The 24,792-nt window shown below is 44.8% G+C and overlaps 1 protein-coding gene across 1 annotated transcript in view; it reads right to left on the reverse strand.

Moving 5' to 3' along the window:
- Positions 1 to 994: 994 nt before the first annotated feature.
- grin2ba (glutamate receptor, ionotropic, N-methyl D-aspartate 2B, genome duplicate a) overlaps positions 995 to 24,792 on the reverse strand; it is an 87,032-nt gene continuing 63,234 nt past the window's right edge. Inside the window, 11 exon segments of the mRNA XM_030058204.1 lie at positions 995 to 2,036; positions 2,038 to 2,356; positions 2,441 to 3,374; positions 8,384 to 8,622; positions 12,420 to 12,607; positions 13,427 to 13,587; positions 14,333 to 14,562; positions 16,685 to 16,810; positions 17,636 to 17,789; positions 21,759 to 21,930; positions 22,990 to 23,198. Coding sequence (XP_029914064.1) covers positions 995 to 2,036; positions 2,038 to 2,356; positions 2,441 to 3,374; positions 8,384 to 8,622; positions 12,420 to 12,607; positions 13,427 to 13,587; positions 14,333 to 14,562; positions 16,685 to 16,810; positions 17,636 to 17,789; positions 21,759 to 21,930; positions 22,990 to 23,198 — 3,774 coding nt within the window.

A 24,792-nucleotide genomic window follows, 5' to 3' on the forward strand; every position in this document is an offset into this window, starting at 1 on the left:
AAATATTATACCAACAGAACATAAAACAAGAAAAATTTAGTGATATCATAAACAGTATTATCGTAATTAATACTAACATCTTTGTTATTCACAATGTTATTAATATTATTGTTGTTCTTATACCCTGTTATTTCTGTAAGAATATCTTATTATCATTCATGATTGTATTTCTCATGGCAAACGAGAGCGGCTCTTTTGGCGTCGGGGATGGGAGGAGGAGGGGAGGCAGAGAAAAAGAGAGGGGGAGTACAGAAGAGTGGGAAAGTGCAGGACGGAGAGAGATGGACGGACCAGGCTGTCCTCTTTCCGAGCGAGAGAGTGAAGCACTAGTCATCTCCTGTGCCGGGGCTCTGGTAAACGTGACAATGTCTCCTTTCTGCTGTGACACAGGAGCAGATGGGCAGTTCGCTCCTCTCTCTCCATTCTCACAGTCCTTCCTCATAAGCGCTCAGCAGGAGCTCCCAGACAGCCATCAAATCTCACCAGGCTCACGCGTCCAATATCAAACGAAGATTAGGTGTCGCCTCTTTGCGATAATAACCAAGTACATTGATTTCTGCCTCACTGGTGGATGAACGGATGTACTTGAGTTGAGTGTGTTTGTGAGGTTGGGGGGGGGGCGATTGCTATTTGACTGTGCGTGGGTATATTAGTCACTTTGGCCATTTCTGAGAGAGGGTTAACGTATCCCATCTCCTTGTGTCCTGATTTTCATCTAGATTTTCCTTTGTTCAGACTTCAGATCCCTTTTAGCAAAATCAAACCTTTTTTTCTCTCTTTCTCTCATCCTGCTTTTTCACAGTCTTTACCTTCGCCGCTCAGTCTTTGATCCTCCGGCTCTCTCCTCTTTTACCTTCTTTTGTTCCCTCACTGTGGGCTAGGGCTGCAGTGTGTGGACAATATCTTTATAATCATCCCTGATCCCCGAACACTACATCCCTCTACTCCTCTGCCCCTTCTCCCCTGCCTTCATCCCCTCCTCCTCTTCCCTCTTTCACACGTCAGACTCAATGCTTGAGAGTTTCTCGTACACATGGCCGTTGCTTCCATTGAAAGGACGTGGTGGGCCGACCCCCAGCATGGAGCCGTGGTGGTTCATCCCGCCCAAACTGAGCTCTTTTTGGAACCGGGGGGTCACATTGGACATCACCCCGGCCGTGGCTGACGCTGGCAGATAAGACGTCACGCCCATTGGGCCCCTGAAGTCACTTCGGCTGTTTTGGCCGACCTGCTGCTGTTGCTGTTGCTTTTTCATGTAATATTGTTTGGCTCCATGCATCAGACACTGATCATCACCGAAAGTGGGTATAAAGGGGTTTTGGTTTACCCGGTCGGGGTAAAGAGATTTGGATAAGGAGAATCCAGCGCCACCTCCTCCTTCCATCAAAGATCTATCCCTGTCTCTCATGTCTCTCTCTCCTATAGAGCGACGGTGGAGTCCCTCACCGCCTCTGAACAGGCTGAACGGCGAGCCGGCTCCTTTCTGACTATCACCTCCGTAAAACAGCGGGTCCCTGTCTCTTTCCCTCTCTCTCTCCGAACCCCCGTGACGCTCAAATATGTGTGCAAAGGGGCTGGCGCCCTCCATGTAACGCTCTTTCTCCTTCAAGCTAACACTCCTGGGTGGGGGCAGCATCCCTCCCATACCCGCACCACCCATCCCTCCACCTCCTCCTATACCTCCCATCAAACTCCCCATTCCACCTGACTCCTCCTTCTGCAGGTCAACAAATGCGTCGTAGGAGTGCTGCCGCCTAAGCGGCTTGCCGAATCCTGCAGCTTTCCTCCGCTGCTGGGCCTGAGATTGAGACTGGGGGCCTGCACCCATCCCTCCTCCTCCCCCACCTTGCCCTCCCCCCATCTGTTCCAAGAGGTGGTTGTTGTCCTCGCTGATATCGTAGAGGTTGCCTGTCTTTTTACAGCCCTCGCAGCGCATGCAGGTGGCGGAGCTGGGGCGGCTGTTTCCCCCACCTGAGGACCCACAAATACTTCCACCATATCCGCCACTGATACTCCCTCCACCACCCCCTCCCCCCGTGCAGGGACATCTGCTTGCCCCCTCCTCCGCCGCCAGACCGACAGTTTCGGCACTCCCAATCTCCCCCTGCCAGCCCGGTGCCTCCGCCACTCTTTGAATCTTGTTTCTTGGGTTTGCTCTTCAGGAAGTCGTCCACTGGAACCAAGGAGGTGCAGGTCCCCCCGCCCACTCCTCCATCTCTGCCCCCAGGGCCATCCGTCAGGTCCACATGTTCCCACTGAGGGACGCCCTCTTTGGGTCGAAACTGGTCCAAATAAAAATCCCTGACGCTCTCCTTGTCTCTGAATAGATAAGAATTCCCACCATTATTCCCTCCTCCTCCTCCTCCTCCTCCTCCTCCTCCTCCTCCACCTCCTCCACCTCCTCCACCTCCTCCTCCTCCTCCCCCTCCTCCTCTCTTGCGTTCAGTGGGCAGTAGCGGCGGGGAGGCAGAGCGGTGGCCATGGTAGTGGTGGTGGCTGATGTGGTAGGGCTTCCTCCTGTAGCCCAGCTCAATCTCGTCCAGCTCCCGTCTGGACTTGGCCGACGCCGGCCTCTTCTTCAGGCTGTCACGGTACTGCTTGCGCTTCTTGGCGTTGCCTTCAAGGTTTCCGTAGGTTACTGTGTGCGTGGAAATGTCCGAGACATCTGAGCGTATATTCCCCTCGTCATCTCCTCTCCCTCCGCAGTAGCTGTGGCCCGGGATGTAACTTGAACTTGAGGCTCCTCCCTTGAAAGAGAACTTCCCGTAGAGGTCTGGCAGGCCTCCCTTGAAGCCCTGACTCGGGGGCGGCGTTTGTCCAGACAGCAGGTCAAACTTGCTCATGTTCCTGTGGGTCAGCGCTGAGCGGGGTTGGGTTGTGAAAATAGGGGCGACCCCTCCGCCCAAGCTGTCACAGTCGAACATGCCGCCCTCCAGAGAACTAGCGCTGCCCAAACTGTGCGGCCTGTTGGGCGGAGGTCCGCTGAGCCCGAGAGCGGAGCCGGTGTGGTGATGCAGGTAGTGGTCCTGGTACAGATTGCTATCCTTCAGGTGGAGGTTGCCAAACGTCCTCTCCACCTCGCTGATGTAGTCGCTGAACATGTTGTCCTCTGGCATGTACGGAGCCTTGCAGTCTGAGTGGCCTGCCAGGCTGCGTCGGTGTTCGGAGATGTCGTAGACGGAGGATTCGCGGCGGATGAAGTCCAGAGCGCTGTGAGGTGAGCCGTTAACTCCAGACAGGGAGGCCATGTTCTTGGCAGTGCGGAGGAGGCGCAGGATGTTGGAATGGGTGTTGTTCATGGTGGCTGATGGGGAGTTCAATGCCGAGCTGCTCTTCTCCTCAATCTGGACCCCGTGAATGCAGCTGTAGATGCCCTGTGTGGGGAAGGAAAGAAAGTTAACTCTTGGTGTTGAGTTACACCATCATTTCACTGATATTGCATTGCACAATATTAAACTCCCCTGTTTGAACACATGGACATAAAAAAAAACACATGGACATAATTTCACTGAGTGTAGTTCTAAATCGTCTCAGCAACTTTGATTATTGCAGCATTAAAGTAAAAAAAAAAAGAAAGAAAATTATTAATTGTAATAATGAGAAATGGCAAATTGTGTAAAACTGATTTATGATTTATGATTGCATTTTTTCAGCATATAGATAGGGAGATAAAAGAGTATGATTCTTTATGGCTTTTTATGTTGATGCCGCACACAGCTTGCTCCGTATCTAAATAGCGTGTAAAAATAGAGATACGTGCAGAATACAACTAATTTATGGACAGTAACATATATTAAATGGTGGTTGTGTGTGTGTGAGAGAGAGAGTATAAGCGAGCATAAGGATAGCCTCAGAGAGGACAGGTGGATGGTGGATGATTGATAAAGGCAGAGGGGCTATAAAACCCCTGAGTCCCATTGGTCAATATTTCTAATCAATGTGATTAGAATTCAGCGGAACAATACCCTCTGGCAGTTATTAAATACCTCAGCCTTCCACTTCGCCTTAACAGCACATGCCACAGTCCACAATCCACAATCCCCTTTAAGACTCCGGAGAGAAGGGCCAAGCCGAGGGGACGCCGGCCCAGCGTTACAGTGACAAAGAGACAAACGGCTCCATTTGCATTCGGTGATGTACGATACAATATTCAGATAAAAATGGATGTACAGAGGAACGCCGAGCGAGCCGTGACAGATAGGGACGGCCAAGGAGCGAATCAATTCCAAACAATGATTTTGCATGTTGTTTTGTGGAAGCCGACAGATGACTGTGGAAATAAAGAGATGCCACGGTCGCCGCTAAAGATCAAAGTTCAGATGACCTCTGTCCTGCCTGCCACGGCACAGGTCCAGGAGGTTAGGGGTCACGGGCTTGTCAAATGCTCCATCTTCTTTGTCTGTTGTTTGGTTATAGTGCTGTAACTCTTTCCCGCCTCCTCCTTTTATCCACTAAAATGACTCTTTGACCCTCGCTTCACCTTTCCACAGCCACTTACTGGTAGTAAATAAGAGACAGATGGCATCTTCACTGAAAAAAGGCCTTCATTCCTCACTCGGGTCAAATAGATACACACAGCCATCCAGGCATTCACAGGGGCGATAGCAGTCTCCTTTTCATGCTAGGTATTATTAAAGTTCTGTCCATTTTCTCTTAACATCCAATTGTGTAAAAGCTGGCATACCTAGTATCATGACATATTCAAAATATTTGGTTTAGATGGGAATCTCTAAGCAAGGGTAAATATATACTGCCACTAAGCTTGTTTTTTTTTTTTTTTCCCCTTGCACTTAACCCCGCCTCTGCATGTTTATCTATTTGTTGTCTGTCTCATCTGTGTTTTTTCTGTCCATCTGCCTGTTTATGCTGTTTGTTCTCCCTCTGTTCCCATCACTTCATCCTCTGATTTCTTGTTTTCTTCTTTTATTGTCCTAAGCACTCACCACCTTATGTGGAATCTGCCTCTTAAGTATTGAGTTTCACACACACACAAACACACAAACACACGTCCTCCACATGACGTCATCCCATTTCAGGCTGAATTTTCCAAAGGCATCCATCTTTATCTTGAAATAAGTTTTGCTCATTAGGGTCCAACTGTCAAATATGACAAAATTCTGTTATACTGAGCGGTGCTGACATATCACGGCACGGCGAGGATTTACATTTGTGTGGTGTTTGAACTCTCTCTCTCTCAGAAACACACACAGCGACTACATCAACCATGACCACAACAGCAGCTGAATAACACGGAGCATCAAGTCCTGGACATTTCCAGCAGTGATTGCTGCTTCATATTCAACAGAGAGTTTGTCTCCTCCGCATGCCCACATAATGTAACTGTTGGCAGGCTGCTGGCAGCCCAGCGCTACAGTATCTGATTATTTGGGTAGGATGTGTGAATGGCAATAACTCTGGCCTGAGGGTTTGTAAAAAATGAAATTCCACCAGGGTATCGCAGCAAAATCTAAGCGATTACGCTGATACACACAAGCTGGAAATCAATAAATAACTACCTGCCCCGTATGTACACCACATGAGCGTGTGCAGGACATGCAACAGCTCACAGCGTTGAATGGAGCAGAAGACTGACGATGTGTGTGGCACGGTGCATGGCACTCCATGCAAATGAACTTAGCCATGATGTAATGTGAAGGCTATGAAAAGAGGAGGCAGTGATTAAGCCTCTAATACATTTACTGTTCTAAAGTCATTAGGGGCTTTTCAAATCGATATAATTAATTTGTTTCAGTGTTGCAGGTGGGCCCTGGAGGAGCAGGTAGCCAGGAGACAGCTGCTAACACAACCTCTGAGCCCCTCTGAGGCCAGGAAACGCTAACCGACCATGAAACCATGACCGAAACCACGTGACTCACGCCAACCGTGACTGATTTCTCATTTTTACACTGTCGAGCTTAAATGTTAATTGCAGCAATAATAGTAAAGTTTATTGGATTACGCTGTGAAATTAAAAAAGCGGAATCAATCTGAGTGGCAGAGCAAGAGAGGGGGAGAAAAAGAAAAAAGAAAAAAGAAAAAAGAAATGACCGGGGATGGGGAAAAAACATCTAAGTAAATGAGAGGGAGATGATGTGATGCTATGGCCAAGGATTGTGGAAAGACAATAAACTGTAATTTCCAGTATTGTCATTTTGCTACGCCCCAGTTCTGTGCTACGAATGCAAATCAATGCGCTCATTGAATGTTTTTCCCCTGAATATTTTAACGTACTGAATCATCTCGCTGTATTTGAGGCCACACAACATTCATTCATGTTGTCACATTGTCGCAAAAACAGAGCAGTAATTTCTGCAAATGAGAGCAATCAGTGAATGTTACACAAAACATAATTGCTCTCACATCCAGTTACCATACAAATGATAATGATGTAATAATCAACAACAGCTCCGACCAGTCTGTCTTCCCAGTGAGAAGTCAACTGGCATTTTGCAGCTGACATTTGTTCTGCAGCCACACGGACGTGGACATGCACACGCAAACATCAACAACGCAGCAGCAATAACGCTAAATTAACACCATACAAAATAATCAAAGTTGGGCGCTGAAGCGTAATATTAGAGTCGAGGAGGGGAGGAAGAGTTGTGCTCTTTTTTTTTTTTTTTTTTTTTCTGTGGTGTTGCTTTCCTGGCACAAACAGCCGCCGCACCACAGCGGCATGTCAAATGGAGGGAGAGAGCAGCGGTGTGTGGCTCTCCGCTGTAAATTAGCCACGTGGTTTAGCCTGCAGCGGTTCACCTTCAGAGGCACACAGTGAATTACACCGAAGCCATGTCAAAACAATTGGAATGCAAATCAAATACCTCGGGGGTGACTTTGCTCTCCCGGGATCCAGTAATCTACCCTCTCCGTTTCTGCGGCTGATTTTTGTTGAGTGAAATATTGATTTCGGCTCAACATTTTGTAAATATTTACCCCTAGATGGCAGAGGGGCCTAAGTGTCAAAACAAAAGGAGAAAGCTACTATAGATATATAAACATCTGTACAGTATACTTCTGAACCGGGAGTCACATAGGACTCACTTAGAGTTGTAGGGGTCTCTAAGCCCTGCCAGCTCTTTATGGACTGGAGCCTTTTTTCCAAGAATAAGGCACTCTCATTTAAGGGACATTAGGTTCAGTAAAGCTGATGATGTAAGGATGAACAGTGAAGGACTGAAGGTGACTTTACAGACCGGGACGAGCCGGGTGGCACAGAGCTAAAATGATGAATTGTAATCTATTTGGATGTTTTGTTTATAGTCATTCTGTGACCCGGTGATGCACGATCATCAGAGTGTGCTTGTTGTTGTTGACTTTGGCTGCAGCCCTGTATTGGCACCCATCCTTCAGTACATTTCCACGATTTGTCAGTAGTGTGTTAACTTCAATATAAACTTCTTCATGTATCCATTTATTTCATGTTACACTCTGACCCCCTTTTGTCCCCAAAACCTCTCATTTTCCTGTCGTTCCTCCAGATCTGCCGGGTCCACAGGCAGATTGAATGCAACAATCCTTCCTCAATACAGGGCCCCCAAAAGCAATATTTTTTTTTTTCCCCAATACACCCTTTGAAATCTGAGCAAATTCACCTGATTTCTTTCAAGAACATGGAGAAAAAGGTCATGAGCAAATTCGCAAGAAATTATTAAAAATAAAGTACAAGAAAATGACCTGAAATTTGCTATAAAACAATCAAACAAACACATTGAAAATGATAAAGACTAGTAAAGAAATGGCCATAAAACAATACTTATTATTAGTATTATAATTATAGATTTAAAATTATATTACAAGAAAATTTGCCATAAAATTACCCCAAATTTTTGTTAAAAAATAGTAATAAAAATAAATAAATAAAATAAAAATTAAGTGACTTTTGTTTGGAGGGCAAGATAAAAATCTTTAAGGTAGTTCATCTTTTGGACCTACACTGATCTATTCATGGTGAAACGCAAGAGTGCCCCCAAATTGTTTTTTTTCTAGGTCCTACAAAGGTGTAAAGACGGCACTGCTTTGCTGCCCATTGAGAAGGGACTTCACGACCCAAACACCCCATTCCTACTGATACACTGACATGTCATCTTTTAAAGCTAGCTGGGTAGCGCCTGTTCTTCTCTTTAAATACACTACATACTTGAGATTGTGTCATACCTCAATGTAAGTGCTGGACGGGTGCTTAAAATTCAGATAAGTCAGTAAACAAAAGAAAGAAACACTAAACTGACTCTCAAACACAAAACCCAATCAATCCAGTGCTGTTAAATCACTCCATAGGAATAATTTGCAAATAATATTGAACGCTGATCTGGGTTTCACTGTGTGGCTCAGCTAAAACTCCAGCTTCCCATAGCTCCTTCCTTCCCGTCCCGCCCCGTCTCACCCTGCTGATGGAGAAGACGAAGCCGGGCTGGCCGGAGCACACGCCCATGAAGCAGAAGCGCAGTTGCCAGTAGAACCAGTGCTCACAGATGAAGGTGATGAGCGACAGAGCCATGGCGGCGCCCAGCATGTAGAAGACACCGGCCATGTTGTCCACGTCCAGCTGGCTGGACATCACCTCGTTCTTCTCGTGGTGGCAGATGCCCGTCAGCCACAGGGCCTCCAGCTCCTCCATCTCACCTGCAGGGAGAGGAAGCGAGAGAAGGAGGATAAGAAGGATAAGAGGGGGAAGAAGTGATGGGCAGGGAAGTGGAGTGACCAAAAGGTGGCAGGAGGACGGAGATGAGGAAGGAGGGAAATTTGGACGAGAGAGAAAGAAGAGGAAAAGAGAATGGGCATGGTGATATGAAGAGAAGTTTTTTTTTTTATTTTGGTAATTCAATGGGGGATTGAATTAAAAGGAAGGGTGCGGAAAAAGTGGGAATGTAAAATATAGAGGAGAAAGGAGGGATATGATGTAATAACAGGATGGGTATTGGAGGACACAAGGGATGGTGAAAGTGATGCAACAGAAGAGAAGAAGGGAAATGGGGGGAGCAGGGGAGAATAGGAGGAGAAAGGATGATGCAGAAGTTAGAAGTGAAGTATGGCGGTTTTCACAGCAGATTCCACCGCAGAGAGAGGGAGGAACAATTTAGAAAGTTGCATGTGCCGCCGCATGTACGGTACATCATCTACATTTCACTTGTCACATGGATGAGAGGCTACTCTGAATGCAGGAAGTAACCTGTGTGCATGCGGGTGCTTACCTAACAATATGCAAATGCTTCAGTGTCATTATGCGTGCATCTATGCAGATTGCGTGTGCATGCCGGCGTGTGCGTGCATTCATTTGTGTTTCTGCATGGGTATGCGTGTGCGTGTGTGTGTGTCAGTCTCTGTGTCTGATGCTGGTCCCTGAGCTTCTGGTCTCTTTGTGGGTCACCTTCTGTTTCATCAGTAGCTGTTCTCTATCAAAGCCGACTGTGGCGGGACAGACATTGGTTGGTTAATTAATCATACATTCAGGCACCGTCGTCACACGTCAGCACAACTCTTGCACTGGAGTGCTGGCTGGCCCCTGAGCATCAACAAGACACTCCGCAGCATACAAACTCGGAGACAGAGATATCGCACACACACAAAGGCTTGCAAGAAAACACACACACACACACACACACACACACACAAACACAATCACACAGCACCCTCTGTGAAGAAATTGATAGTGAACCGCAACCAACCACCATTTTACCACAGGAAAGAAGCAATACCGGCATCTAAAATTAGCATCTGTCTGTCCGTGGCAGCCGTATGGCATGTGATGGACACTTAGTAATTTACTCATTCTAAATAATGTTGCTTTTATTTTTTTATTTTATTGTGTTTTGTTTCATTTTCAGCACAAATGAAAAATGTCATCTAAATGAAAACAAAAAGAAAATTTACTCAGCAAAAGACAAAGCAATAGCTGTGTGCCTCATTTACAAAATAATAACTACATCACACAAAGGTCATATTGGTAGGGCATGTATTTGAAGAGGGTAATATAAAGGTATACTACACTATGCAACATAGCTACTTACATTTTAATGCAAATAACAAAGTAAAGTAACTAATTAGTTTTAAATGAAGCCCAGTATTGTTGAAATTGTGCAGCAAGTCTCTCATAGAGTTTCAAGGACAGAGGGCGCAGGAAAGGCAACATTTAAATGACCATTTAAAATTTTCAATTTAAGTGAGAATTGGAAAAACGCAAATCAAAACTGTGGTTATAATTTTTTTTTTTTTTTTTTTTTTTGTCACGACAGCTGTGATATATTTTTTGCTCAGGCCTGCGTCAAAGTATCCAGACTCCCTGCCAGCCTCGGTACCAGGCCTCTGGGCTCTCCACGTGAGTCTGATCGCTTTCTAGGCCACCAGGAGGGGAGTGGATGGCGAGGCGTGGCAAAGTGACATTGAAATCCTGAGAGGGGTGAGACAGGGCCGCTTGGTTGGTGTTCGAGTGCTGGTGCAGTGGCACAGGGGGATGTTACCGCGTGCCGACCCATATTCAAACACACACACACACACACACACATACACACGTGTTCATGCAAGTTTTGTTTCCCATACACACATCTGAAAGAGTGCACTTAGAGCCGAACGTGGATGTAAACAATTGGAGTCACGATCAATATGGTAGAAACAATATATGGATGAGACTTTTACTGAGTTGTATGTAGGCTGATAAAAATAAACAAGTATAGCATACATAGACAAATTCACAACATTGCTCTGATCTCACTTACACACATAGGCACTCTCATTTTCAGAGGGCTGACCCATATTCACACACACACAGACACACACACACACACACACACACACATAGCCATACCCACACAAAGTGTAGAAATACACCAGGAGCTATACTGGCGCCCCTAACTGGGACACACTATAGTGGGCCCTGGAGGGCCCTTGGTTCAGGATGCTCACAACACGCTGCAGCATGCCTAAATAAACTAGCTACCACACACACACACACACACACACACACACACACACACACACACACACACACACACCAAACCTACTTGCACTACACTTCCAATACCATTCTGAGGTGAGCTGTATATCAAGATGGGGTATAGTGAGATTAGATTGTTATAGTCGATAAACTCGGCAAATTGCTGTTGTCTGTGACATTTTGAGTTGTTTATGATTGAGAGTTTTTTGCTTAAAGATCATAAAGCATGCTGTATGTTTTATGGGTTAAGAGAATGGACATTTTTTAACATTTCATTTCATTCCTTTCTCGTTCTAAGACTCATTAATGTTCCAGCTAGAGCTGACAGGAACAAAGTGTGTTTCAGGGGAACAAGCCCCGGAGAGCTTGGACATTGTCCCATAAAAGCCAAGCATGATCATAAAGCATAGAGCCCCCAAGGTGGAGCTGAATCTCAGCTTACATTCTCAGCAGCATTGTCTTACCTCTCCCTGTCTGTGCTTGACGTACACGAGAGTGGACTTGCATTTGGTTTGCAAAACTAATTAACCACCAAAATTGCGGTCCCAGACACACATTTCTTGGCTCACTTGCTCTTGAAAGCCTGTAAGTAAAACTTTGATGTGAGACTTACACTAACCTCTGCCAGCTCTTATCCTGAACAGAGCAGAACAGAAAATGACTTCTGTATGAGTAGGCTATTTTTGCTTAAGTGTCAGGAAATCATTCTTACAGATACTTTACCATGCACAGATATACATAAATAACTTCAGCCTCTGTTACTTGTCCCTCCAGCGCTGCTTGAAAACAAAATTGTCACCTCGTCTTTTTTTTTGCCTTTCCCTGTAGTCTGGTCCTTATATATAGGTGGCAATTTATGTAAGTTATTCAAAAGCCTCTTGTCCAATCAGCTGCTCAAACCAGAAATAATATAATGCTAGATTCAAACCTGTGGTCGGTGATGCCAATCAGAGGTAATGTCACATTAGCACTTAGCCTGCTACTTGAAACCTGGTTTGACAAGAGTCAATTCTGGCTCAGCTGGCTTGGTCCAACTTTATGTCTTGACGATCGGGACTGTGTTATTCTCTTGAGGAAACGAAATGTAAAACTCCAAGAAGGATAAAATCGTTAAATAATATATGAATGAGAAAAAAAGTAAAGCCTAAGCAACTATCTCACTTTTTTTCTGGTTTTACAGTCATTAAATGTGCATTAATACGGGTTGGGTCTGGCCACTGCTGCAGCATTTCCCGGCAACATCGAAGCTTCAAAGAAACAACCTCTTTCCTGGTCCCACCCTGGCTCCATGCCTGGTAAAATATGGCATTGTTTCAATTAATATCTGATGCATCTTTCACAGTAATTCAATGTACGCCCCATCACAAAATAATTATAAAAAAACGCATAGCTGTCTGCTTGATCTGTTTCTGTTTGCTGAATGTATCACGGTGCTCAGTGTCTATGAGCGAACCAAAGGGAGAAGGGATCAAGCGGCATGTCGCCTCACCGTCTCCAAAGAGCTGCAGGATTGCCAGATCCACGTGTCTCTTCCAGAGCGACTCCTTCTGGATCGCGATCCCGTACCCGGTGGTAGCAAAGATGTAGCCGCTACCGATGGTCACCAGCTTACAGCCCTCATCCCTGCCAGCCATGTAGTTCAGCACAGCCGCATCGTAGATGAAAGCGTCCAGTTTGCTAATGAAAAAGAGACAGGCAGAGAGACAGGTTACAATTAATTAGAGCTCGGGCGGCAGACACCACAGCTACAACTTTCCAATTAACCTGTTAAGTAGCACTAAGCTGCTGATAAGTGTAATAGACTTCCACTTGGTTTGCCAAAGGCTGGAGCTGGCACACAGAACGGCGTAAAGACACACTTAATGAAAAGTGAAGAGGGGGAGTGGAAGAATTACAGGAGTTATTTTGCTGCAATATGTTCACAGGAAAACAGGCAAAATTCAACAGTACTTTGTTTCACAATTTTAAAATGCAACACCACATGAACTGTCGATTATAATATAATAACCACTCAGTCATTTACACTACATGTATGCTATGTACCACTATAAAACATGTCATTAAAGATATCCACTTTCATGGACCTATTATGGAATTCATTACCTGAGTTTCATCATTTAATCTCTCTAAACTATAAAGGCTTCCTGTGTAAATGTCTGCACAAGAGTTATTTTTTCAGTTAAGGACTTAGGTGAGTGACTCCCAAACTGGGGTCCAAGGACAACCAGGAGTCTTTTAATCATAATTTCTAGTGATTATAGTGTGACTTAGAGGCTTAACCCACGTCCTGACAGCAAAAGTCTTCTCAGAGGAGATTCGTCGGGTCAAAATGGGATGTCTGTGGTCTACTTTTGCATTTATTTTCAGGGTCTTTCACATGAGTGAGTTTGAGAACTTCTGACTTACTAGCTATCTTTCAAAAATAGTTCCATAATTTTTTACAATTTTGTGATATCAGACTTTTTTTGGCTTTTTTTTTAAACTACAGCTCCTCACCCAGTCTTCAGACTCTGCAGCGCCTCGTTGACGTTCCTCTGATGGAATTTGACCATGTAGGAGTGCATCTCTGGATAATTGTTCCTGATGTTTCTCTCTGTGCTTCCATTGGGGACGGTGCCAAAACGAAATGGCGGCGAGAAGTCGTTGGGTCTCTGGAACTGAGGGCAGAAGACGGGGAGTGTGATTGTGGGACATGAAAACATCTCCAGTATGTTACATTTTCCAGGGTGTGAAGATGCAAGAAAAAGAAGAGACAAGAAGAGGAGAGAGCTGCAAAACGGCTAACTGAAGCTGTACACAGAAAAATTGAGGTGCTAACTGGAACCTAGAATGGTTCTTCAGAGTAATACCATAGGAGAACCTTTTCTGGTTCCACAAAGAACTTTTCAGACTACACAGAAGAACCATTTCTTTACATGGATCAAAGCTGCCTCAAAGAGCCATGAAAACGATTCTTTGAGGAGCCAGCAATGGTTCTTCAAAGAAGAGAGAGGAGAAAAGGCACATGGAAACAGCAGTTAATTCTCATTTCTTAAAGGAAAATTCAAGGGGTAACCGAAAATAATTCTTTGAAGTGGCACGACAAGAGAACCATTTCTGTAAATGGTTCAAGGAATCCCCAAAGGTGCTTCAAAGACCCATCCTTAATGGTTTTCTAAAGAACTTTTTCCAAAATAGTTTGTGAAGGACCCTTTTAAATTGTTAAAAAAAAAAAAAACATTATTAATTTTTTAGATGATGAGCCATCCATGAAATAAAAAAGTACTTGATGGCTCTTCATGAAACCATATAGTCTTTTGAAGAACCATTATTTTTCTGTGTGCATAATGAAAGCAAAGATGTTTGAGCATCCTTCTGTCCTCATTTCACGAATCCATCCATGCATTCAACCTTCCTCGGTACCTTTTTGTCGGAGAGACCAGACACCTGGTCCACGTACTCCTCCTGGATCATGAAGGCAGCCAAGTTGGCCGTGTAGGAGGCCAGGAAGATGACAGCGAAGAAGGCCCACACCGACACCATGATCTTACTGGTGGTGCCTTTCGGGTTCTGCACGGGCACAGAGTTGTTGAACACCAGACCCCACAGCAGCCAGATGGCCTTGCCGATGGTGAAGGACGGACCGTGAGGCTCTGGAGGAACACAGACGGGATTACAGGATGCTCACAACAGTTTGGTGTAATGACATCAACTTTCTTACTTGAGTTCTGTGTCTACTCGAAAATAACGTTTAGTCAGGCACTCTGTTAAGTTTCCTTGGTCTGCAGACAACTCAGATTTAACGCTTGCTGTTTTCATGTAAGTTACAACACAGGGGAGTGCAGAGGAGACGCTGTTTTTTGATTTGGTGTAGGTCAGAATCTGGATTTGAGAGCATCAGGAAGCAGATCGGCTCATACCAGCCATTATGCTGTGATTAGCCGTTGGATTTAAAGCAGTTTGTGCTGTTTGTGTGTGTGAGAGAGACAGAGAAACAAAGAGAGAGCGAAGAGAGAGAAAGTGTGCATGCGCTTGAGCAGTATTGTTGGCACTTTTATCCATGGGCAAAACTGACATTGTTGTGCCAATTTTTTTTTTTTCTTTGTGAACTTTGCCAGGAACTTGGTCAAATGGGCAAAGACTTAGACAAATCTGTAATTGGCCATCGATACATTATCACGTCGAACCCTCTGAGTCCCAACTTCAATCTGCACTCTCTGTGATACCACACTCCCACAGCGCTACAAGCAGATAAAACAAGGAGACACACAGAAGAGAACAGCGCTTTAGGGAGGAGTATATCTTCACCAGAACATGATGAAGGATGAGAGGAATGGAAAAAAAAAAAAAAAAAGATAGCGGTTGTCTCTATATATATCCACATCAGAGAGAGAGAGTGGTGGGAAGACATTGATTTTTTTCTTATTTCTTATCTTTTTGGCTGGGGAGATCTAATACAAAAACTAGCCCGCTGCCGTCAGAGCTGACACGTGATTTCTGAAAATATGGAAATGCATGCAAATCGCTTGTCCGGTGTGAGAAGCAGCACTGTTTGGAGGTGTGTTCAAATGCATGCCATACTACGAGACACACCTGCGAAGGGTAAACGCAGAGCGGTGTGGAGGAGAATGAGGGCAGGGGGTCAGGGAGGATGTCTGGTCTACATACAGAGCCAGCCTGCTGTGAGTGTGTGTCTACTACCATTATCCACCTTGTTATTATTACCGACAGGGCGCATTAACTTCCAAACCTCTCCTACCCGTGTTAGTTGTACTGAGCCACATTTTAAAGCAAGCAATCAGAGCGTCTAAATTGCTAGTTGGAGCTCTGCCCAGCCACCACTGATCAGCTGGGTGACCAAATCTCCAACAAAGATGTTCTCTGCATACGACGCTTCCCCGAGCGCAGACCAGATTAACTCTGCCAGCAAAGTTGAAAGGAGGTTATGTTTTCCCCCGTATGTTTGTATGTTCATTAGCAAGTAATTTAGAAAAGTTATGAACAGATTGGCCTGAGATTTGGTGGACAAAGGATCAGTTTATTACATTTTGGAGGTAATCTAGATCTGGGATTTCCGCCATTGGATGATTTTTTTTTTTTTCTTTTTTCTTTTTTTTTGGCCCAAACTGCTGCGTTCATGTGCTGTTGGAAACATCCGTGATTTCCAAGTCGGCTGATCAACAGCTTTGCTTTCACATGTTTTTTTGTCAGAGAAGCAAACCAAGAGGACAAACAATTTAAAAAAACATAAACTGTAATGGGGGCTGAAGGTTACATTTCACAAACATCCAGGGTTACCATTTAAGTTCTGAATTATTGCAAATGGCAAAAAAACGGTGATGCCAGAAAATATATTATTTTTGGTCTATCTAGTTAAGCTGGTGTATGCGTTTGAGCTATGACTTTCACACCAAATAGAAGAAAAACATCATGATTCTTTATCAAAACACCTCATTTTAACAGCTGCATCCTCATGAACTCATAGCAGGAGGTGAGCGCTGAGAAATATAACTTTCTCTCGGAAGTAAAATCCCACTCTGAGCAGAGCAGCGGTATAATGTCACTGGTAACTTCAACTTCAATCTGTTCTGCTATCTGGTGTGTTTTAAAAGAAGAGTGAGGAGTGGAGGTAGTAAGGCTGTGGCAACTGAAGAGAGTGTCTGCATCCTTTTACATCAACATCCTCTCACAGTAGTGAAATTTCGGCATTTGGGAGCATGTGTGTGCAAAGGTGTGTGTGTATGTGTGCGCATGCGCGTAGCCGAGGCCTCTCACCTCTGCCGTCAGCCAGACAGCGGTTGTAGCCCACAGGGCTGAAGTACTCGAATATAAACACAGCCACTGCTGACACCAGCAACAGCATCACGAACATCATCACCCACACATCCGCACTGAAGGGCTCTGGAGGGCAAGAGAGGGAAGAGGAGAGAGGGAGAAGCAGAGATGAAGGGAGACAAGGGAGACGAGGGATTGAGGGAAGGAGTGTGGAGGGAGAGAGATAAGAAAGAGAGAAGGGAGGGGAAGGGTTGGAAGAGGCCAGAAAACAGGGAACAGACAGGGAACAGTCATGGAGGGAGGGGGAGAGAAAGAGAGGAGAAAAGAGCGAGGGCGGCATAGAGAAAGAGAGGCAGAGAGGCGCGAGTGAGGGAGAGGGCGAGAGAGATATGCAAATGCAGTGCGCCAGATTGAGGAGAGGAAGGAAGAGTCAGAGAGATGGAGTAGGAGTGGGAAATATAAGAGGGCAAAGCGTCAGAGAGAGACAGAGAGAAAGAGAGAGACAGAGAGAAAGAGAGAGACAGAGGGAGACAGAGGGAGAGGGAATAGATAAACAGTTAGTCATATTATCATCCTCTCTAATGTATCTCCTTATGGTGCTCAAGTACAAATGAATTGCGGCTTGACTGTAATTACAAGGTGTGTCTGCTAAATCACTTTGAGTTAACAAACTCTAAAGCTGGAAAACCTGCTGGCAACCTGATGTGACCTGACAAAGTTCTCGCTCAGATGAAAACGCTGTCGGTACATTCACCTCAAAACCGACCATATGTCAAACATTTCCTCAAAAAAATCTGTGAAAAAATGCCCTCCATGCAGAAAAGATTAGGCTCATTGCATTTTCAGAGTGATAAAGTCATGATAATCTCATTTTTTTTCATGGCCTGAATCCCACCGCTACCAGCCCCGCCCACGCCCACATCTTTGAGGTTTGGCTACTCTGCTCCTCACCTAGGAAGGCTGAAGGTGAGACGGTGCCGTTGCTACGGGAGACCATGACACTGATGCCCGTCTCAATGAAGGGCACTGAAAAGTCGATGACCTCCGACCTCTCCTCGTTGATGGTCAGGGAGCCCACCGCCATGTGAGCATTCTTCAACACCACCTATGGGAGAGAGAGACAGTAATTACGGAGGCGTCCATCCATCCAGCCTCCAAAGGTCTGCCAGGCTTTTGTTAGGTGATTAATGGAGTGTGCTTTAAAGGAAAAGAATACACCCTTTACATACTAAAACCATTTAAAATAATCAGCTATAGGCGATGTGCCTTGCATTTCTGGATCACTTTGATGGGGGCGTTTTCTTGGTGTAGCTATAACATCAGCAGTAAAAAGGAAATAACAAGTATTTTATATATATCTATATATTTTATATATATCATCATCACCATTATCATTATTATTATTATTATTGTTATTGATTAATCAAGTAATCATTTCATCTTTAAAGTGTCTAAAATAATGACAAATTCACAAGTTACCAGAGCCCAAAAAGCATTAACTTTGATTTCCAATAGAGAAAAGCAAACAAAAGGCAAACGTGTGCTGTTTTTTCTTGATAAAATGATAAATCAGTTCTCAAAATTTAAATGGATTAATTTTCTGTTGATTGGTTTATCAATCAATTGACAAATCATTTTAGCTCAAAAAGCAAACATCAAATCATTTCAGCTCAAAGAGCAAACATCAGATTTTACATCAGAAATCAAAGAGCGAGGACCTTTATTTAGACTTAGTATTTTACACAATTGCTCGACAACAATCACAGTGAGGGAAATCTCTGGGGGTTGCCAAAAGGCATTCTGGGAAATGGAGGAAAACACTAGCTGTGGAGGAGGTAGACGGGACAGGTGGAGGGGCAGGTGGGTACATCAAAATTTTACATGACATCATTTCATCACAAAATAACTCGGCACACACTGGGTGTCACAGACTGATCATGTCAGACGGTGTAAAGATATCTAAGGGTGGAATTTCCTTCAGCAGACTTGGAAGAAGGAATGAATTAGAATGAGCCGAGGGGAGGCGACGACAGAAACAACAACAAGTTCAGACAGATGAAGATAGCACGGCAGGTAGAGAGCGGGTCAACACACTTTCCACACATCAGGAGCCTTCGGAGTGGACACTCGTGACGCTCGCCAGGGGACAGAGCGAGGGAGAAAGACAGAACGAGGGAGGGAGAAAGTGGGTTACCACAGTGGGTCATGTCTTGCTTGAAATAGCCGCCCCAATGCCTCTCCTTCCTCTACCTGTCTCCCTCCCCTCAGTACCTCTGCACAGGTAGGTATATTTAGCCCGAGATTTCAGAGCCCTACAGCACAGGGGCAAAGTGGGACAAAACTGTCTCACTGAGTTAATAAGGCGCGTGTGATTGTGTGAGTCAGTGCACTGGGCTCAAGTATGTGTTTGTCTGTGTGTGTATGTGTGTGTGTGTGTGTGTGTGTGTGTGTGTGTGTGCGCATGTACACGAATCCGAGTGAGTCACAAAGAGAAAAAGACAGGGAGAAAGAGAAGGGAGTGAACCTTTGTTCTTTACCTGTGAAGTGGACCTTTACAGGCAGCAGGATTATTCCACACCTACTCTACACATTATGTGCAGTTTTCAAAGTGTTTGTGTAATGCATTTGAGTGTGTGTGTGTGTGTGTGTGTGTATCTGTGTCTGTTTGTGTGTGTGAGAGAGAAAGAGAGTGAGAGAGAATTTGTGTGTGCATTTGTGACTTTTCAATCTTGTTTGTTTTGTCGGCGTGCATGCACAGATTTGTGCGTGTTCACTGGTGTGTGAGTGTGTGTGTGTGTGTGTGTGTGTGTGTGTGTGTGTGCGCGCGCCTGCGTGTCTGTGCTTGAATGTGCGAATGTCTCTCTGGGGAAGAGAACAAGTCCATCCAGCAGTGTACTCACTTCCTCTCTCTCCATTCGCTCCCTCCATCTCCCTCCTACGACTTGTTCTCTCCGTGTTATGAAAGTGACCCATGTGGGTGTTATTGAGAATGAGTGTGCGAGGATCTGTGTGTGTGTGTCTCAGTCGGTATGTGTGCGTGCCAATGTCTTTATGCGAGTCTGCTAGCGAGGCCAAACTCATGTAATCAAGTGTATTGCCTCTAATATTTTAGATTACGAGGATTAAGGGCAGCACAAGTCAATGCAGTCCATGAAACCTGACACCGACTGCCAGAATTAAGTTAGGACAAAATGGAGGCCTTCTTAAAACCTCCATTGATTTTTTTTCTTCTTCCTCTTTTTTCTTTTGTCTTTCCAAGCCATGCAGAATTATGTAAGGGCCCTCAATGATCCATACAGCTTGAGTGGTTGAGATTTGTTGTTTAGGCTCGTCCTAGCGTCGAGTGTGTGTTTGCGCGACCGTGTCTCCAGATCTAGGTGCATTAGGAGTGTGAGATATACTGTCAGTCTGGCTCCACTCCAGCTGGAGAAGGACATGAGCTGGCTTTGTTAGATGCAGCAGATATGGCAGAATTACAGTGGTGTGGGAGTGAGCAGCGGGTGTGTGTTTGTGTGTGTGTGTGTGTGTGTGTGTGTGTATGTGAAAGAGAGAGAGGCAGAGACATTGAGGGAGAGAAACTGAGAAAATGAATGCATCCTCATTGTCCATATAGGGGAACAGTTTCCATGTAGGTGAAAGTGTTCGTCCGTGTGTCCGCGTTCATGTGTGTATTATCCTATTTTTGTGATCACTCATGTGTGAGCGTGCCTGAGCATGCATGAGCATACCTGTGCATGCGGGTTTGTGTCTGTGTGTGTGTGTGCGTGTGATAGATGGATGCCCCCCTCTTCTCCTAATGACCATTCATCTGTGGCGGTGAGAGGAAGACGGCACATTACGGCGCTTTTAGTAAGGGTGATGGAGTTTATTACAGGTGACCACACTTGCAGCTCAATGCCCACTAAAGACACTGCTCTGACTGGCAGACCGGCTGCCTTAAATGGCTTTATATAACGGATTAAATGGGTCAGTTTAATGTAAATTGAATGGCGAAAGTTTTATTGGGGGAGGAGAAACTGGACACATTACCTTGCCTGTGACTTCTGAAGGTCATTCAAACTTCGCTGCCTGCACAAAGAAGAAGCCCAGGCTATGTTTTTTTTTTTTTTTTTTTTTTTTTTTTTTTCAACCTGAGTGACCTTTGGGGTGCTATTGATCTGTTTGCCTTTTCCTTTCATTAACAAATGACCGACGTCGGACAGCTGAAGTGCAGCTCGCTCGTACGGGCTGAAGTATGAGAACTGACAACGACCTTACCTTGGGACCAATGCCGATTAAGGAGCATTTAGAGCCCAAAGTGAATTGTTGTGTTTGACTGAACTGTTTACGCCTTTGGGCGAGGCACTTAGCCCCTCTGACACAGGTGATAGACCTGTTGGCCAGAGGTTTGACCCAGAAAGGAAAAATCATTACACATATATAGCTATATCTATATATCTATATGTCTATAGATGTACAGATTCCTGTGGTTCCTGTGGACGCTGGAGCACAGTTAACAGGGCCTATAGGCGTGAACAGATGTGACCTCCTCTCATCTCCTCCTCCTCTTTGACCTGCTCTTCATCTTCTCCTTCACCACACAACCACAAGGGAAGCAGCCAAATCTCTTTATGCAACCTTTCAAAAAAAAGTGTATACACCACAATCATTTGTGTGAGCTGGTGTTAACACGGTCTTGCCAATAAATAAGTATTATACGGGAAGGATAATGAGATTTACATATCATTTACACATGCATGACCACGACAAGCACAAAGAGGCTTTATTTTTTATTTATTTAATTTTTTTGACCGGCGCGATTAGGCAGCTTTTCACTCCTTGCACACGGTGCAGCTTTCTGTTTAGGCTACTTTGGTGAAATGGCAGCCACTCTTCCTCGCACAGACCTTTTGTGAATCCGGGCTTCAGTGTTCTTTGGTAATACTATTTCACAGATGGTTTGCACTCAGCGACTGTGATGCTCAAATACACCAATATACAAAAAAACAAAACAAACAAAAAAAAAACAAAAAACATACAGACACAGAAAGACAAACAAAGCCACAGGCAGGCGCACGGTGAGTTATCTCCTCACCTCTCCCACCATGCCATTCCACGTTCCGTTGATCTTCTTGCCATGTTTGCCGTTGGTCACCAGGTAGAGGTCGTAAGTGAACTTGACCGACTTGGCAATCTTCTTCAAAATGTCGATGCAGAATCCCTTACAGCAGCGCTTGATGTAGATCCCTGAATCCTTTGTCTGATTGCTGAGGAGAGAGGAGGAGAGGATGGAGGGAGAGAGAGATGGATGGATAAACATTATTTTTTGAAAAAAAAAAAAAAAAAAAGATGAAGAGGACCTGATTCTAATTCTGATTCAGGACATTTTTTCTGTGATCGTGATCTGGTTTATCTGATGATATGATCTGTTTTTTCGGTCGTGATTCCACCTCTGGCTCTGTGGAAAAATAACACCAATCACCAGCAGAATGTAGGCTGCTGCTGGCTGCTTTGTTTTTCAGCTCGAGCTCAGTGTTTTCTTTTCAAATCTAAAAGTCTATTTGTCTGGTAAAAAATAGCGAATGCAGTTAAAGAAGTGGAATCTGTGAGCCGCCGTGGCAGATGGACAGAAAAGCTAGTTTTCTTAAGTGCGTGTTGACTCAAAATCTTACACGGTTTTATCCACTCATGGGGCAGCAACTTTTGTTCTTCTCTTGGAGCATCTATCTAGTTCATGCATTTTAAAGGGTCAGTGCACCCAAAAAGAAAAAAAAAAAAAAAAGATATTCTCCCACTCACTGCTATAGTGCAATCTATCCGTCCAGATAGTTTCTGTGTGATTTGGCAAGTTTACAGCCTCCCTTCATCCCAACACAATAAGGCTAGATAAGTATTTTTTGTGGAGCTCAAACCATCCAAAAATCTCCATGCAATAAATGTAAAATGACTGAAATTCCTCCTTATTAAAATTATATAGGATTAGGAAACACACTCTAATGACTATGTATTCTGCAAATCTAAAGAAATACGATATTATTCACATTTTTTTGTGCACTGTGACTGTTGTTGTCTATTCATTTGGTCTATCTCCATCCACTACATGGGGTAAGATGTACTTACCGGGTTTACGCTACTTCAAATTAAAGGACTGGATGTCAAAGAAAGCAAGTGAACTCAGATTGTGAAGAAATTGCATGGATTAAAAGCCAAATCCCTAACAGATAGATTGATAGATATTTTCATTGCAGGTAAAACTGTTTGTTTAAAATGCTTTCACCCTTTATTCTGCTGGCTTTGAGTTGCTCTATCTGAGCTTGGATTCTCACACTGTTTTGAGTTGTTTCCGGCAGGGTACGGTGTTCCTCATGCACGTCCCGCTCAGAGGGTCCACATCCTCCACGATGACAAACGGGGCCTCCTCCAGGGTCACGATGGACAGGTGGTCATCCTCCCTGGTCGCTGCCCCCCCATACAGTTCATAGCGAGGCCACACGTGGTACTTCATAGATAGGGAGCCATTTTCCCATTTACCCACCTGCGGGAACACAAAGTGCACCATTCATATAGACATTAAAGAGATTTGTGTACTATTGACGATATTATCTCTCTATTTTTTTAAGTCTCAGAGCTGTATTCTTGATCTAAATGGGTCAGTCCTGAGTACTAAATGACAACTGCTTTTCTTTAAAGCTTCATCAACCAAGGATCTGATTTAAAGACAGTTTCTTGTTATATTTCAGGCCGACGTTTCCTCTGAGTTCAAGTTTGTTCCAGAGAACTAGCGGCGGCTACAGCACAGCAGCAGTAAGCACTGTAGGCTCATGTGCATGTTTGCTATTCAAAAACCTTTCACTTTGATTGGGGGATTGAGGATTTATTACCTCGTTTTCTTAGATTAATTACAATTAGTCCATTTGTCAATAAAATATCAATATGATAGCAAATGAACAGGGACATTTTACGATACGTAATAAAGTATGAAAGAGACAGTGGAAGTAAAAGAGGATATAAAAAAGAGCGACACAGGCACGTAGGAAAGGAGAGGAAAGGAAAGGAAAGGAAAGGAAAGGAAAGGAAAGGAAAGGAAAGGAAAGGCGAGGGGAGGGGAGGAGAGGAGAGGGACTGGGACCCAGAGCAGAGAATGGGAGCAAGGTTAGCCTGAAGGACGCAACAGAAACAGGGAAAGAGCAGAATTCAGATCAAGAAGGGAGGGTGGAAAGAATGAGAAAGAGAGAGAGAGAGAGAGAAAGAGAGAGAGAAGGAAGGGAAAGAAAGAGACAAGAGGATTGAATGGGAGGGAAAAAAACAAGAAACAGATGGTAAGAGTGGTGAGGTGGGACAGAAAAAGCCAGCGAGATTGAGATGCAGAGACCAGCAGAGACGAAGATCTACAGAGAGACAGAACGCAGAAGAAGAGCTTGGAGCAAAGTCTCTGTGTGTGATGGAGAAAGAAAGAAAGAAAGAAAGAAAGAGAGCGTCGGAGCTAATTCTCATGCAAAATGCTGGCTCTCCTGCGGAGGAGTGTCCAGCTGCACTCCTGGAGGGCCCTCCAGCGCCCGTGGCTCTACTCTGCTGAATTAGCATCATCATTCGGTCAATTTTCCCCCGATGTCGGCCACCGCAAATCATACCTGAACACTCCGCCTAAGCCCTCTCCTGGAAATGGGTCCGGATCATCAGCTAATTGGACACGCAATGACGGGAGATTGGACCAGACAACGAGCCGCAACACATGTGTTTACAGTCAGGCATGCACACTGTTGAGTACACACACACACACACACACATACGCTGCACTCTAGGGAACACAGACTTGGCAAGGTTGCCCGTAGCGGACCATCTAAAGCTGTGTATCCCTGGAGCAGACTGCAGACTTCTTCTATCCAGACAGAGAGAGGGAGAGAGAGAGAGAGAGAGAGAGAGGTAGAGAGAGAGAAGGTGGAGGAGAGGGGAGAGTTAAAATCAGCCCGTAGGAGTGTAAACGGGACTGGACACTACAGAGCTGTCATGCTACTTCAAAGGTACAGAGGAAAAGCTCGGGTGGGGTGGCTAGAGAAGGAGGAGTAAGGAGGGGGGAAGGAATAGAAAGATCAAGAGGAAAGAGGAGAGAGAGAGAGAGAGAGAGAGAG

This window comes from Myripristis murdjan, chromosome 8 (genome assembly GCF_902150065.1).
Source record: "Myripristis murdjan chromosome 8, fMyrMur1.1, whole genome shotgun sequence".
NCBI classification, from domain to species: domain Eukaryota; kingdom Metazoa; phylum Chordata; class Actinopteri; order Holocentriformes; family Holocentridae; genus Myripristis; species Myripristis murdjan.